General features: G+C 41.5%; 1 protein-coding gene across 7 annotated transcripts in view; it reads left to right on the top strand.

Annotated features, from left to right (window-relative positions):
• The window catches only part of NFKB1 (nuclear factor kappa B subunit 1), a 61,778-nt gene that overhangs the window by 34,245 nt on the left and 12,487 nt on the right, over positions 1-15,046 (top strand). For all 7 annotated transcript variants that reach the window (XM_068941993.1, XM_068941990.1, XM_009689349.2 and 4 more), the window contains 9 exons: positions 1,444-1,607; positions 2,234-2,392; positions 4,332-4,436; positions 6,408-6,499; positions 7,088-7,226; positions 9,721-9,843; positions 10,930-11,019; positions 11,938-12,132; positions 14,902-15,043. In XM_068941993.1, the coding sequence (XP_068798094.1) occupies positions 1,444-1,607; positions 2,234-2,392; positions 4,332-4,436; positions 6,408-6,499; positions 7,088-7,226; positions 9,721-9,843; positions 10,930-11,019; positions 11,938-12,132; positions 14,902-15,043 (1,209 nt within the window). The remainder of the gene's footprint in view (positions 1-1,443; positions 1,608-2,233; positions 2,393-4,331; positions 4,437-6,407; positions 6,500-7,087; positions 7,227-9,720; positions 9,844-10,929; positions 11,020-11,937; positions 12,133-14,901; positions 15,044-15,046) is intronic.

The raw sequence follows: 15,046 nt of genomic DNA, 5'->3' as shown, positions 1-15,046 counted from the left end.
CTGATCTGTTTTTTGTTTGTACCTTAAATTAAAAAAAAAAAATAAATGAGGTTTCTGTTTACCTTTGCAAAATTTGGCATGTTAGAACCTAAACAGGTTAAACAGATTTAAGTGAATAATTTTCACTGAGAAATTGGAGAGTTTCATTCTCTTGCTGTGCAATCCAAATTTGTACCGTAAGCTCATTCTTTAAAATGTAAGTAGTGTTGATCAGAAAGAAGGGACCGCAAAACTACCGCGGACAAGCTTTTGTTACTATTTTGATCAATATTTTACTTTCTCCAAAATCTGTGAATAGGAATAGAGTGAAGCCAAAAGTATTAAGAAAACAGGGTTAGTAAATTTGAAATTAATGCAAGACGGGTATGAACATGAAAATATTAAGTGAGTCAGACTTTTTTAACTTTAAAGCAATACGATTACAGTGAAGTCGTAGTTGGTCTGTTCTTGTTTAAGTTAAAAGAATAATTGTTTATATCAGTAAATGGAGCTCGGGCTCCTGTCTACGTTTTCAGGCTTAGATCAGGTTTCATGCTGGCTGTGAGTTTTAGTTCTGTGATCTCAAGAATGTCTTTGTTGGTGAAGAAGTAGTAGTTTAAAAAGCTGAGAAGGTTGGGGGAGAGAGAGAGAGAGAGAGAGAGAGGCTCTTTTAAACTCTAACTTTTGATGTCCAAGCCCAGTGCACTAACTTTACCAAGCACAGCAATTTAAATAGCTTTATTTGAAATGCTCCTTTTCATCTTGAAAAGTTTGGCTCGTTTCCTAAGCTGTCTTGCTTTTCATCAGATGTTTAGAAACAGCGTTCCTATCCTCAATTGACCTGCATGAAAACTGAGTTATTGTCTTGTTTTTATACTTCCAGATCTAATTGATTTTTAAATGTGCCAGGAGATTTTTACAAATCCTGTGTTATGGACACTGATTCAAAGAGATACCTGAAGTGTCTTGCTGAATGTCCGGAGCCTAGCTTAAAGTGCTTCCTCTGGAAAACATTGCACTGTTTTTTAGCTGCTTACCTTGCTTTCCAAATCATTCAGGACTGATTAAGCTTTTCCTGAGCGGTTGCTTTGCGTAACAGTGATGCAGAACAACACGTTAACGTCATCACCAAGACAGAGCGAATGAAGTGTGAAGGCCACGTTTCCAAATGTTTTTGTAACTTGCTTCTGCGGTGCAAGTATGAAACCTAATAGCTTACTACTTATGCTTTCGGATAACCCTGTGCATCCCTATTATCACTGCTGTGTGATGGTGCAGGTTTTAGGTGTTTTGTAAGCATGGCTGAAATTTTCATGCTGGAAAATTTGCCCTTGAGAAGCAGTGGTGCCTAAGCAACCCTTCCATCGGGTTCAGTTATCTAGCTGCCTCTGGCAACAGAGTCTGACTACTGCAGGTCTGGCATAAGGCATTAAGAATATGTTTCCCTCGATCAAAATTGGGCAGGTTTGCAAACCTCGGAATACTTCATGTCACAAAGAAGAAAGTGTTTGAAACGCTGGAAGCACGCATGATAGATGCCTGCAAAAAAGGATACAACCCTGGACTCCTAGTGCATCCTGAACTTGGCTACTTGCAGGCAGAAGGATGTGGAGACAGACAGCTAACTGGTATGTGGAAATGATTGTAATGGGGCTCTTACTAGAAACAGCTCTAGCTTCTGGAAATATAGATTCTTAGCCGTAAAAACTGGTAAATGGTTTACCAAGGGATGGTAAAACTGCTTATGGCTATGTGTTTTAAGAGGTCACGTGGTGTTGCTGTGTTTTAGGGAGTCTGGAAGAGTCTTGGTTGTCAGCATGCGTATGAGAACTGAGCAACTTCCTTCCATAGCTGCCTGTGCCCACCACCATGCCTAGATCTCATTGTTCTTAGCCTATTTAATTAGCTGATAAACAGGCTGATTTTGCTTTATTGCTGTGAGGCATTATATCCTTAAGTAGTTGTGAAGGCCTTTTTTGGGAATACCCGTTTCATTCAGCTGCACTTCACACGCACTCCTTGTAAAACCTGTGGTCTGCCTTGCTTTCAAGAGCTGTGTAGAGGGACCAGCCTGCTCTCTGCTGCTCTAAGAGCAGACATTCAAATACATTAAAAGATAGAAGCTGATGGATAAGACAGAAAGGAAAATGTTTCTTTGGTAATTGGTGCCTTTTGATAGTTATGTTTTGAAAATGCAGTGTTTCCTTATGTGTCCTCCTTGTGTTAATTTGTCTGTACTTTGTATTGGTTTCAGAGCGAGAAAGAGAAATCATCCGTCAGGCAGCAGTACAGCAGACTAAAGAAATGGATCTCAGTGTGGTGCGTCTTATGTTTACGGCCTTTCTCCCTGACAGTAATGGTAGTTTCACCCGGAAACTTGATCCTGTTATATCAGATGCAATATATGACAGCAGTAAGTATATTTCACTGAAGTTATCTTTTACATAAGGGGTAAGCCTCTGTACCTAGGAACATGGCATGTAGAGATTGCTCTACCTAGACCCGTCTAGCCCTGCTGCTTGCCTGTTACTACCTCAGTGAGAAGTAAGTAGCTGCTGGGTAACTGCCCCCATGTCTATCCAAGTACACATGGTTTTTATCTTGGTCTCTAATAGTTAGATGTTGATATGAGCCCTAAAGCAAGTTGTTTGTTTGGTTTTTTTTAATTTTGCTGTTAGCATTTTTAATAGTGCCACTATTATTATGAGGATTCTGTAAATTCTTGTTACTCATAAAAAGCGATTGAATTTTTTGGAGTTTTTTTGTTTGCTTTCAGTTGCTCTCTATGACCAAGCCTTGTCAACAAGTTGTGAGGGAAAAATTACTTTGCTTTAATATTCACGCAGGATTTGGTACCTTTCAGTTTTGCTGACCACCTTATCCTTGTTTTGTTAGATTGGCACAACCAGAATTCTCAATTTATCCCCTCTAGACTTGTTAGTGTTTGTATACTTCTGTTACGTCCTTCTATTTATCTCTTTTCTAAGTGAACCTTTTCACTTTATGTAAGATTTTTTCCACTGTACTTTTGGATCATACTTCCTGGTCCTACCGCAACCCTTTCTACTGCCCAAATATTTCTGCCTGTTGCTGCAGGTTGCCAGGTTCGTAACAGGCGCTGGGTAATGATTCAGATTTTTTTTTTTTCCCCTCATGCAACAGTCCTGTCTGTATCATAGCTTTTTAAGGGCAAACTCTGGATGAAAAGATATTAAATGCAGCTGCTCTAAAGCTACTATAGTCTGTGGCTTGCTATTAGTTGGAGAAAATAGTGATGTCGCATACCATTTTGCATATGTTCAGTGAGTGAACAACCATGATATCTGCTATTCTTCTGGCACATATGACTTGTATTTTCTGGATAAGAAAACTCAGTGTTTTGATTTGGAGACTGAGGAGATTTACCAAATAGTCTCTTTAAGGAATATGGATTTTTTTCCCTTAGTAACCATTATAGATTTGATTTGATTTCATTACTCTAACTCACACCTGCGTAATGGTAGAGACTATTGGTAAAGCAAAGAGGAGCACAGCCTCAACAGATGTAGAGTCTGTATCAGGCCACCCTGAAAAAAGCTGATGTTATGCTATCCTTTTGTAAATCTGAGTGTCATGATTTTACCTCCGACTACCGGGAAGAATAGAGGGGAAAATTTGCGTGCGTGTTTTTGCTGATTAAGTTGCTACATGGCTGTCAGTTACTAGTTTCGGAGCCCCCAAGATGAATCATTTGTTAATTCCAAATGTTTTTTCTAATTTTTGAGGTTTTTTTGTTTTAGTACTCCTTATTGGCACTGTTCAAGCCTTCCACAGAGGAGAGAGAACTTGTGGTACCATAACTGTCTATTATATGGTTGCTTTTACTGATCAGATGATAGTTCTGGCTTGAGGACCTGTATCCGTTGACCTCTCTGCTTAGAGGGTCACCTGGAGGTGGGCTTTTTGATCGCAGATCGATATTGTTGATCGGGAACTATCACATCATTTTCAAGTAAGCCACAGAGCAAAGCAATGCACATTGCATCTCACTAGTCTGATGCAGAGAACAGCTCTTATCAGTGTCATGCTGACAGGATGGCAGCAAAGCAAAAATAATGTAGCTGTCTTGTAAATGCTCTCTTGTCACGAAGTTGGTATCAGGGCAGAGTGTTGAGCGCAATTCACTGCTGCTTTGCAAGCAGCAAACTAGGATAGATTGTATTGGAGGTTTATTTTTTGTTACATTTTTGTGGAGTTTTTTGTCCGCCTGTTTGTTTGGTGGGGATTTTTTTGTTTTTTTGTGTTTTTTTTTTGTAATCTAAAACTGTAATGGAGGTAAGCATTTTTTTTTATTACTTTTTTCCTTTCAACAGAAGCTCCCAATGCTTCCAACTTAAAAATTGTAAGAATGGACAGAACGGCAGGATGCGTAACAGGTGGGGAAGAGATTTACCTTCTCTGTGACAAGGTTCAGAAAGGTAAGAGTCTTGATCTGTCTTTCAAAGCTGCCTTGTTTTACTGGCATTGTAAGGCACGCCAGGGTGTTTGTCTGGAGCACGCATGAAACCTGCTGTGCTGCCTTAGTGTTTTCCTGTTCTGATAGCGCAGCGGGATCTGTGAGCGCTCAGCCTTTCTGAAAGCTAGGCTAGCAGTCCAGAAGTTGAATAAAACCAAATAGTCTCCTCCCAAGTAAATTCAGCTCGTGTCACCCCCACAAGTGACACACGATCATCTTTGTCCTTCCAAAATTTCTCATGATCTGCTTTTGGACCTCGTGGGTCCTGTGTAATTTTTGACCCCGCTACCTAACACTTGCTCTGGATTATTGTGAAGTTTCTGATTTGTTATGAAGTTCCTGACTGTAAGTGGTAACTGTAAGCATCCTCTATTAATCCCTAATTGGAACTGTATGTGTTCAGCACTGCAACTAATAACTTCATTTTTATATGCATGCTAATAGCAGGGATTATTCACGGTAACCAGTTACTTCCGCAGGCTCACCGTAGCAATCTCTGCTCTTGGCTACGAATGTTGCAGGATAGGGCTCTAAATATGGATTTGGATGCTTTTGTTTTTGGATGGGAAGATACTGGTTACTGTGGTGGTTTGTAGGATTTGGGTTGAACTAAAAAAAAAAGAAAAGGGTGTGAGGCGAAATCCTCGTTTTTCAAGCTATAGGTGATAGCTGGGCCCCTCTGGTGTAGACCGGGTGATGAGCACCTGGTTCTCCCCTGTTAGAAGTGAGCCCCTGTACATGTTGTTGAAGTTGTGGTGATGTTTTTTGTTAATACAGGCTGTCCTTTTCCACCTCTCTTCCTTACCATGGTCTTCTCTCCCTTATATAGGGAAGAGAGAAAGCTCTGGGGGGCTTTGGGGCTCTTTGAAAAACCTATTTTCCTTTAGTACTGTGTATACCCTCTGCTTTCAAAAGGACCAAGATGAAACCAAGCTTCTGTAATGTAAAATAAATAAATAAATGTCTGACTCAGTGGAAGCCCCGAGGTGGGGTTTCCCCTCAGCTGGAGTGGGGTTTCCCCTGACCTCGCAGCTCTCAGAAACCTCCTGCCTGAAGGAACTCGCGCGTGCAGGACAGCACCACTGGAACTGGTGGTTTGCAGTCTTGAGACTAGCAGGTGGTAGGTGAGAGGAAGCAGTCTGCCTGCTCCCAAAGCCTGTCCTGCCTTGGTCACCCCCAGAGAGAGCAGCCTTTGAGGGGCTTTTTCCCCCTGGGAGTGCTGGGGAAGGAATATGCTGGTGGGATATTTCCCAACCTCTCTTAAAATATTACACACACACACACACACACACACACACACACACACACACACACAAAAATTACATACATATATATGTTTGTGTGTATAATAAAAAGAGAGAGAGAAAGAATGTTTGCTAGCGGGACAGAAGCCAAATTTCGTGTTTACACTGCGGCCTGTGCTTTGTCGGAGGTGAGGGATGGCTGTTGACATGCTGCTCGCTCAGGCCCTTGCCGTTGCTCTGAGCCGCAGCCCCAAGGTGGCTCTCTGCCAGCAGCAAGCGGAACCTGAACTGTGGCACTTCAGGTTTTGCTACAGTTTTTTGAACTGAAACTGCTTGGAGGAGAGGGGTTGGTTTCTGCAGTTCATGCTTCAAGTTCTCCCCTCCCTCCATGTATGCTCGAAATAAAGCTCCTCTGGAATGTTTCCTAGCCCTAGAACAGGAAGAGGTAGTGAACCTAATTCTCCTTTTACTGCTTGGTAAATAGAGAGCAACTTCAGTGCAATCATTAGCATTAGGCTGATCTAAAATTGATGTCAAAACTGGGTTATTTACAATGTTTCCTTGAGATGGATAAATATGATTCATGTAACATATTATCACCCAGCTAAAAAGTAACCATGTTGATTTTTATCTGAAATAAACTTATACAAATGGACGCTCAAACATAGTGTTCCTTTTGCTCTTTGCAGATGATATTCAAATACGTTTCTATGAAGAGGATGAGAATGGTGGTATGTGGGAAGGCTTTGGAGACTTTTCTCCTACGGATGTACATAGACAGGTTAGTGGCAGAGCGCTTGTTATTTGTTAATGACTTGCTGTCTCTGTAAACTAGGATTATAATAGATTAGGTGGAAGCCTCCATAAACCAAAACTTATCTCTTCAGTCATTGTCTTTTGTTGGTTACTTCCTGGTAATAATACAATCTTGGCTGCTCTTTAAAGAGGTATCTTAGGTAACTGGGAAGGTTTAAAATCCAGCACTAGGAAATCAGGAGAAGAGGTCCCTTGTTTTAACATTCACCAGTGTCAATTGGGATGAAAGAAACTTTGAGCTCCTGCGAAGGCGCTGAAAAAGCCATGGAACAGATGCTAAATGAGATGGGGGGAAACAATACAGTACTAATATATACGATGTGGTGATGCTCTGGCAGTCCTGCCTTTTCCAAAAGGCTTTAAGACTCCTAACTCACAGGTACAACCGAAAAACAGGTGGAATGTTATTGTTGTAGCAGCCTTTTGCAAATAACTTTTGCATTGCTAGCGATGAACCAGCTCCTGCAAAATGCACAAACGTAGATGTAAAGTAATGTAATGTTGCAAAAACCACTCTCCATGACAAATGTGCTGATCATCGTTTCCTTCGCAGTTTGCTATTGTGTTCAAAACACCCAAGTACAGAGATGTCAATATCACAAAGCCAGCATCTGTGTTTGTACAGCTACGGCGGAAATCTGATCTAGAAACAAGTGAACCAAAGCCTTTTCTCTACTACCCGGAAATCAAAGGTAATTCATTAAACCTGTTTTATAGATTTGGAACAAACTGCAGGCTCCCTATGAATATTGAGATAGTAAGGTAGGACATATGTCAGGAGTTTTTTGTGGTTATTTATAGAAAATAGGATATTTGCATCTTTGTTTTGTGCAGAGATAATATGAAAACTGGTAGCTCTGTAATGAGTTTATTGTTGGTTTTTTTGTGATGTTGGACCGGTAAGCAGTAAATATGTGACTATTTTCGTAGTGAGGCTTACTCCCTGTCCGTTTCCTACGTGCAAGCATGCCTGGTCTATACAGCAGATGGCGCACTCTGCCTCTGAGTGTTGCAAAATAATAGCTGAGGACATTTTGCTGTCGATACTTTCAGATGAAATCTGAAATCAGAGAGTGGTTGGTATCTGGTGGAAAAAGTGCATGTTTTGCAGTTCTCTCCATCCCACCGCACTTTTTCATTGACGTTTTCGAGTTTTCCAGTTGCCCGTACTAATTAAATAACCCCAAGACACTTTTGGTGCAAGTAGGGAAAGTGCTGCCTTTCAGTCTCTTCTGTGTTAAAAGGTTAGTTGCTTCGCGGAAGCAGTAATGTTGGCATCAGACCTGCTTCCTGCACTGCTGATGAAAAGAAGCTTCATTCGTAGATTGGTGCCCTTTAAAGTCTTCTGCATTTCAAATGAGTTTGACTGACATGAATGACAGCAGCAATCTCGTTTTTAAATATTAGTAATGTTAATAATATGGAAATGCCTTGAGGCCCAAGTCAGAATTAGTTTTTCATTGTATCAAGTACAATAGTCTCTCTGCTTATGGTTTACCTGCCTGCAGCTTATACTGCTAAGCCCTGATCTTGCAAGTAAGTAGTGCCTAACTTTCAGCTGTGCTGAAATCAATAGCCTGTCACACTCTGTAAATACATGTACGTGAGCGGCGATGGATTGAAGACAGCTGAGGAGTGGGGTGGTGGTTGAGGTAGAGGTAAATCCATTTTACGCTTGGTAGAGTAAAAGAGCAGAAAGGATGCGCTCTCAGGAACTTCTGGAGTTGCTAGAGGATTTCATACTGGTAATGATTTCAGGAATCTCGTGCCCAAGTTTTATGGAAAGTGAAGCATACGACTGCAGAAAAAAGCTGCCACTTTGAAGCTAACTACTTTTATGCCTCTTACTGGAGTAAAAATAAGTCCATGTTATTGTTATATGCGTTTTTGCATTTTTGGAAGCCCTATACAACCTAATCATGAAACTAACTTTTAGGGACTGTGTATTTCCCCTGTTGCAAGTGTTCACGTGAACTTAGAAATGTGTACGTGGTTTTTTTTTTTTTTTTTGTCTGTTTCTCTGACTAGATTGCTCTCTAGAGTTTTCTCTCCTCGTCAGTGTGAGTATGCCTGGTGCATGCGTGCATACAGTCTTATAGACCATGTAGGCCTGGAAATAAAGCACTTGTACTTCTCGGTATACTGTTCCACGTATCCAGCTCTCTGGCTTGGTGCACTGACTGATGTGGCTGTGCATGAAATTTCTTTGTCATACATCTGTTGAAACTCCTGGACTGCTTACTGGAGGGAGGATATCTTGTTCTTTCCTCAACAGCTCTGCTGGATTTTAACCTCTGTAATGTTTGTATCCCTTTTTTTTTTTTTTTTATAGCTCTTCTTGTCGTGACATTTTCACTTTCCCCATCCACTTGGATACTACTTTTAAATCTTTGTGTTTTGCTTTCCGGGGGGGGGCTGTGGGTTATTTTTCCCTTCCACTGTAAAATGTTAGGTTGTTTTTTCTACTGCTGCTCAGCATGGTTTGACAATATTATGTCCAGCTTGAAAATAAGCTGTCTTTTATTCTGGTCGCCTTTCTGATAATTTCAGTAAATCATTTCAAGCAGACCCTGTTTTCACAATTTCTCAGCACCTGCGATGTTGGAGATCAAAGTGCCTTGTGATTTGCTGACCCTTTGATAAGGGTCCCTTTTTGAAGGAGATTTGCTTAGCAGAGGAACCTGTGCTCATATCCCCCAAAGGCAAATTTTTCTGGGCAGATGTGCCGTCCAGGATGCTCTCTGCTGTTTTAGGACTTAGACATTTAAGAACTCCTGGGCTGCCGATTTCCAGGGCTCTGAGTATGTGCGATGCTTCTGAAGGGAGCTCTGAGGCTCCTCAGACAGTTCTGCATCGTCTCCCTTGCAGTGCGTTGCACCCTGTTACTGTTATCTGAGCACGGGGCGCCTGACGTGATGGAAGAGACTGCGTGGGCCCGAGCGGTGCTGTCGGTCTGGACGAGGGCTTGCCACTAGCTTGTTTTGCATGGGAATGTTCCACTGCTCCATTACATGCAACATTGTTTTGGTATTTGGAGCTGAAAGAAAGTTAACTGTTCTACACTCTGCGTTTTCCCTTTTAAACTAGTAAACTTTAGTAAAACAGCGTCTTTGCATCCTTTTCTGTACGTAGCCAGTGGTAAAAGTGATTCCTTAATCCATATATTCCTTCTTGCCTGAAACCCAGATAAAGAAGAAGTGCAAAGGAAACGCCAGAAGCTCATGCCGAACTTCTCTGATGGCTATGGTGGAGGCAGTGGCGCAGGAGGCGGTGGCATGTATGGAGGGGGAGGTGGCGGTGCTGGCTCCGGTAAGACAGTGGTTTTGGGGAAAGAGGGAAAGGAGTTCTGCTTTGAGAGCCTGCAAGATGGGTGTTTATTCTTATTGTAAAAATGAGATGAGGAATTTGTCTCCTTTTAGATGTCTCCCAGTAGATGAGACTTGACTCTCCTGCGTTATTCACTCATTCAGTCAAATTGCTCCTGGTTTTCTAAACATTTCATCAGCTGCTTTGCCTTCCTACTTCCTGTAAGGCACTCTGATTTTTCTTCCTTGAAGCTCTGTGTTACAGATAACACCTTTCTAGCTGGGGGAGACTGAGTCAGAAATGCATCATACCTTAACTTTGTTGCTCCCTAGGGCCTCGAAGGCACTGAAACTCATGAGATAGCTAAGTACCATTTTGGGTGCTTAAAATTAAACATGATCTTAATTGTTTCGTGGACCAGGAGTGGAATTTAGCAAGTTAATTCTGTTAATGGAAATAACTTTTAAAAAATAATTGGGATGCTGTTTAGTAAATTTTCTGCCATGTTCTATCAGTTGCATCCAGAGCATAGCTGACATGCAGCATCATGAAAACATTGCTTTGATTTCTTGCAGCAGAGCATTAACAACCTGCATGTCAGCAGACATCATCTGCGCCAGGATACACATGCAGCCCTTTTGTTAGAGGAGGTGACAGAGCAGCAATTCTCAAATTGTTAAACACGTCAGCAGTACATCCGCTGCGTAACACCAGAATACAAATCTACTGTCATACGAATCTACTGTCATCACACTGACTTGAAAGCATAGAGGCAGTGTGCAAAGTCTCACACTGAGTTTTAGGTGAAGCATGTAGTGATGCTACATTATTGAGGTCTTATGGATGTTGGGATAGAGAAGGCCAGTAGCCAAGCATCTAGAATTTCTTTGGAATTTTGAGGGGGTGGCAGAGAATGCACCCTAATTCTGGAATTTTTTTTTTCTTTTTGGATAGATGAATTAAACACAAGGACGTATATAGAAAATAAAATTCAGCTCTTTAGGCTCACCATTCTTCCAGATCGTATTTTTGTTGCTTTGGGGTGTAATTCCATTAATTCTTTATCTTTTTCCTTTCTGTTATCTTTAGGGTTCAGTTACCCTTCCTATGGATACTCTGCGTTTGGAGGGATGCACTTCCACCCTGGCACAACAAAGTCTAATGCTGGAATGAAACATGGTAACAGTAAAAATGCCATTCTTACAACGATTGAATTAAATTTGACCTTCTTAATTTTCCTCTACACTGTGAGCTGAAGTGTCGTGCAGGTTTAGCTAAACGTGCCATGGAGGGCTAGCTTTTTTCCTAGAACCAGTCTCATACCAGTGATTCATGCAGATTAATTTGCCCTGCTTCTCTTTAATTCTGTCCAAGTCCAACTTAAAAGCTATGTGCATGTTCCTTTTTACACTGACTGCTAACCTCCGAGAAACAGTCACCAAAACCCCTTGCTGCACTTGCAGTGTCAGTGCATGCTTTAATCAACTGCCCTTCCACTTGCTTGAGCATGCTGATTGCAGGGGTGGCCCAGGGACTAGACCAGAGCAAGGCATTGTCGTTTGTTCCCACAGTCTGGTACTTTGCAGTAGCCCAGAGAAGAAACCTAAGCGGCAATGTAAAAGAGTAGGTTAATAGTAAGCGCCTTCCTCATTTTTCTAAAACAGGACAATCATTTCTTATCCAGTTGCTGAATACGCTGTAGTTACTTTCAAAATCTGAGATTAATTTGCTGTCAGAAAGACAAATGTAAATCTGAATAATTCTGCTAGATTTCCTTGGAATACTTCAGACTTTCATTGTTGTACCTTCAAAAGAGGCTTACCTACTGTTCACAGCTGGTGTGTAGAAGTTTGTTTAAAGCAGAGGCTGATAAAAACATTGTATCACTTTAGAGCAAGTTACATACACTTCTCTGTCTGTCCCTGTGCATTGGCGTCTGGAGTATTATGGCTTATGAGTGTTTAATGATAACACCTATGTCAAGGTAAATTTTTGTATTGAGTCCTGTAGGGCTTGGTTATGGCTAGTTGAGCTTTATCACTTGCATAAAAAAAAGCAATGGTATGGAAGGCTAACGGTGTTCATTTTTGTTTGAAGGACTATCAAATAGCACAGGTGAACGAGATGGGGAGAGCTCTGAGGCACACAGAGACAAATGGGACGTGAAACATGACATGAAAGTGGAAACTGAAGAGAGGAATGAGTGCAGAACCTCTGGTGATAATGAGGAGAAGGAGGGTGATGCTCCATCCCTTAAAGCTGAAGTAAACGAAGCAGATTACAGGTTGCAGGGTAAGTGAAAAATACGTGTATTCAGAGTGGATCAAACTGCTGTAGGGGCAAAGCTGGTGTTAAAAGGCTAAAAACTCCATAAACGTCTGCTCACTGTTTTCAAAGCATGATAATTCCTCCCTGTGGAAATAGGAGGGATTCAGTTCCCCACGATATAAGCCCTCTTCTTCCCCCACCACTTACATAAATCTGTAGATAACCCTACACCTCTGTATGGCCAGTGGGGAGCAGAGCTTTTGCTTGTCATGCAAGCAGATGAGGTAGCTTAGCCTACTGATCATACTTAGCACTGCTTTGCAATCTGTATAAGGTACACCGAAAGCAGTGAAGGTACGTGAGTACGATTCAGCAATTGACTTGACTTTTGACATTTAACCAGTTTTAGTGCGAGTTAAAAATGTTGGTATGATTGTTGCATAACTTTTTCCCTGCAATCCTCCTGATAAACTGCATGCAAAGTGGTGTTAAAAGTTTGAATTTAAAATGTAAACTGTATCTGTTTCCGTTTAACACATACATAGTCAAATCAGCACCTCTGGATAGTAAAGCCTTTTATTTTATACAGTGAGCTGGTGAAGAGAAAGGGAGGAAGTCTGGAATGGTCAATAGGAATGTTCAATAGCAGTAGAGTTATAACATATACAAAGGCTACAAATCACCCTTTCTCAGACAGTAAGAATTCCTTTTCCTATTGGTTTATTTGGGTTTTTTTGTTTGTTTGTTTAAGAGTTGATGATCTAGTTTTTAAAGGGTTAGAGTAACCATGCTTCCCATAAAATAAAACAACAACAAAAACTCAGACTACACGGATGTGGTACTGGTAGGAACTGAATGGCAAGGAATTTTTTGCTTGTTTGCGTATGCCAAGCGCTATGCGATCTAGATCGCTTCTGTGCAGTGTTGTTCCTTCCTTGGTCAGGGAGAGGTCAGGGAGAGGTCCCGTTATCATGCGTGTGTCAGCCCTGCGTGGCACTTGTCATACAGTGTTGCAAACTGTGGCTTGGGAAAGCAAAGTTGCATGGTAGAAGGGCTGTAGTTGTGAAACCTCCTGGGTATAACTTCTCGTGGTCTGAGAAACCGATGGCATTCTTGAGAAAAGCTGAAGAACTTACTGCTTGCTGTCCTGGTTGTGATGAATCCTGGGACTGAGTCAGAAAACAAATTCTTTTGCTGACAGGTGAAGAAACATCCATTTAGCAGTTGCTAAAGAGGGGCCTTAATTGTTGACCTTGTTGAGTACTGAACATTGCAGGCAGGAAGTTGACTTTTTTTTAATCTATTGTATCTATTGTAATGGCATGAAAGGAGACAATCTCAGGCTCCAGTTTATATGACAGAGAGGTGCAGAACAACAGGCTGGGTGAAGTGGCTACTGTGTAGACTAAAGGGTGCTATCTTGTAGTTTTTTTGAAGGATATCTTCCACGTGCTAAGGGGAAGCCAGTGAGGCTCAGCCTCCATTTTTTTGGACTTTTGTATTGTCTGTAATGAGAAAAGGTTGAATTCTTTAAGGCCCCTTACTCTGGATATATATTCTGAATATAACATCCGTTTAAGCCTATTATTAGTGTTAAGAGTTAAAGAGCAAACCTAAATGCATCAGCTTGGAGATATGGGAACTGCTGTCTTCTCTTGAACAGAAAATAAGCTTCTTCAACAAGCCAAAGGCTTACAGAAATAATGTATTAATGTTCACCAGGGATATGCTTCTAACCCAGTCTAAATGCCTGGTTTTGTGTAGCTGGAAGTCCTGGGTATCCTTTCCCCATATGTGCTGTTTTCCACGTTTGCTGTTTATAATTTCTTAAAACGTTTTATAGAATCATCAAAGTCTTTAAAATACCGGCTGTTTTCAAGTGATACTGCTCCTCAGAATGACGACTGTGGTTTGAAAGTTCATCTGTTTCATTTTCACTAGTTTTCACCAATGCAGAACCACAAATGTATTGGCAAAGCAGCTAGAGTGACTGTTCCACAAATGCGTTACAGGAATCTATCCTCCCCGTTTGCCTCCCCACCGTGATAAATTCTACTTTTTGAAATCCCAATGGTTGTACGTTTTATAAACCCCAAAAGGAGATACTAGTGATACTGAACAGTGTAAACGCTGAAATGTTCTAAACAGGTGAGCAGGTTCTCTGTGCTGCGGTTGTAAAGCAGGAGAGACTGCGTGGCTTGGGTCGGAGAGAGAGCACAAAGCCCTGCATTTATTCCATAGCTCTTGTGTGGGCGTGATACTTAACAAGTCATTTAAGGTGCCTTGTGCCTCGGTTTCCTCACGTGTAAACTACTCAGAACTACATAGGAGGTTCTTTTACTGTTCTGTGGACAAGAGGCCTTAGGCATCACTCATATCCAAGCAAATCCAATTTTCTGCTCCTCTTGTTTCCTTACTCACAGTCATTAATGTGACTAATTCAGCACCACTCAAACTAAATGCAACTCCCGGAGTTTGACTTTTCTCGGGATTCCTGCTGTCTGAATGCTTGGCCTACGCCTGGTTTTCCTTTTGAGGGACTCGTTGGCTCTATCCTTAACCTCTTGAGAGCAGTTTGCAACCTATATAATTGAATCAGTAAATAACGCATAGTGGCCTGTGCTTCTTATTCCTATGGAAGCACAAACTCCTGTCAAAAGAAGGTGGTGTTGCAGGGAAAACGAATGGTAAAAAGCACGTCAGCCTGCTGCAGTCACCGCGTTTCTGATGTTACTTCTGGATGTTGACTGACAATTCGTGGCAAGTTGAAGACGACAATAATTTGTGTTGCAGATGGTCTGTTCCTGGAGAAGGCCATGCAGCTTGCCAAGCGTCATGCCAATGCTCTCTTTGATTACGCTGTAACCGGAGATGTGAAGATGCTGTTGGCTGTTCAACGCCATCTCACTGTTGTCCAGGACGATAATGGAGACAAGTA

This window comes from Struthio camelus, chromosome 4 (genome assembly GCF_040807025.1).
Source record: "Struthio camelus isolate bStrCam1 chromosome 4, bStrCam1.hap1, whole genome shotgun sequence".
Taxonomy (NCBI): Eukaryota; Metazoa; Chordata; class Aves; order Struthioniformes; family Struthionidae; genus Struthio; species Struthio camelus.
This window is presented reverse-complemented; position numbering and strand designations above follow the sequence as displayed.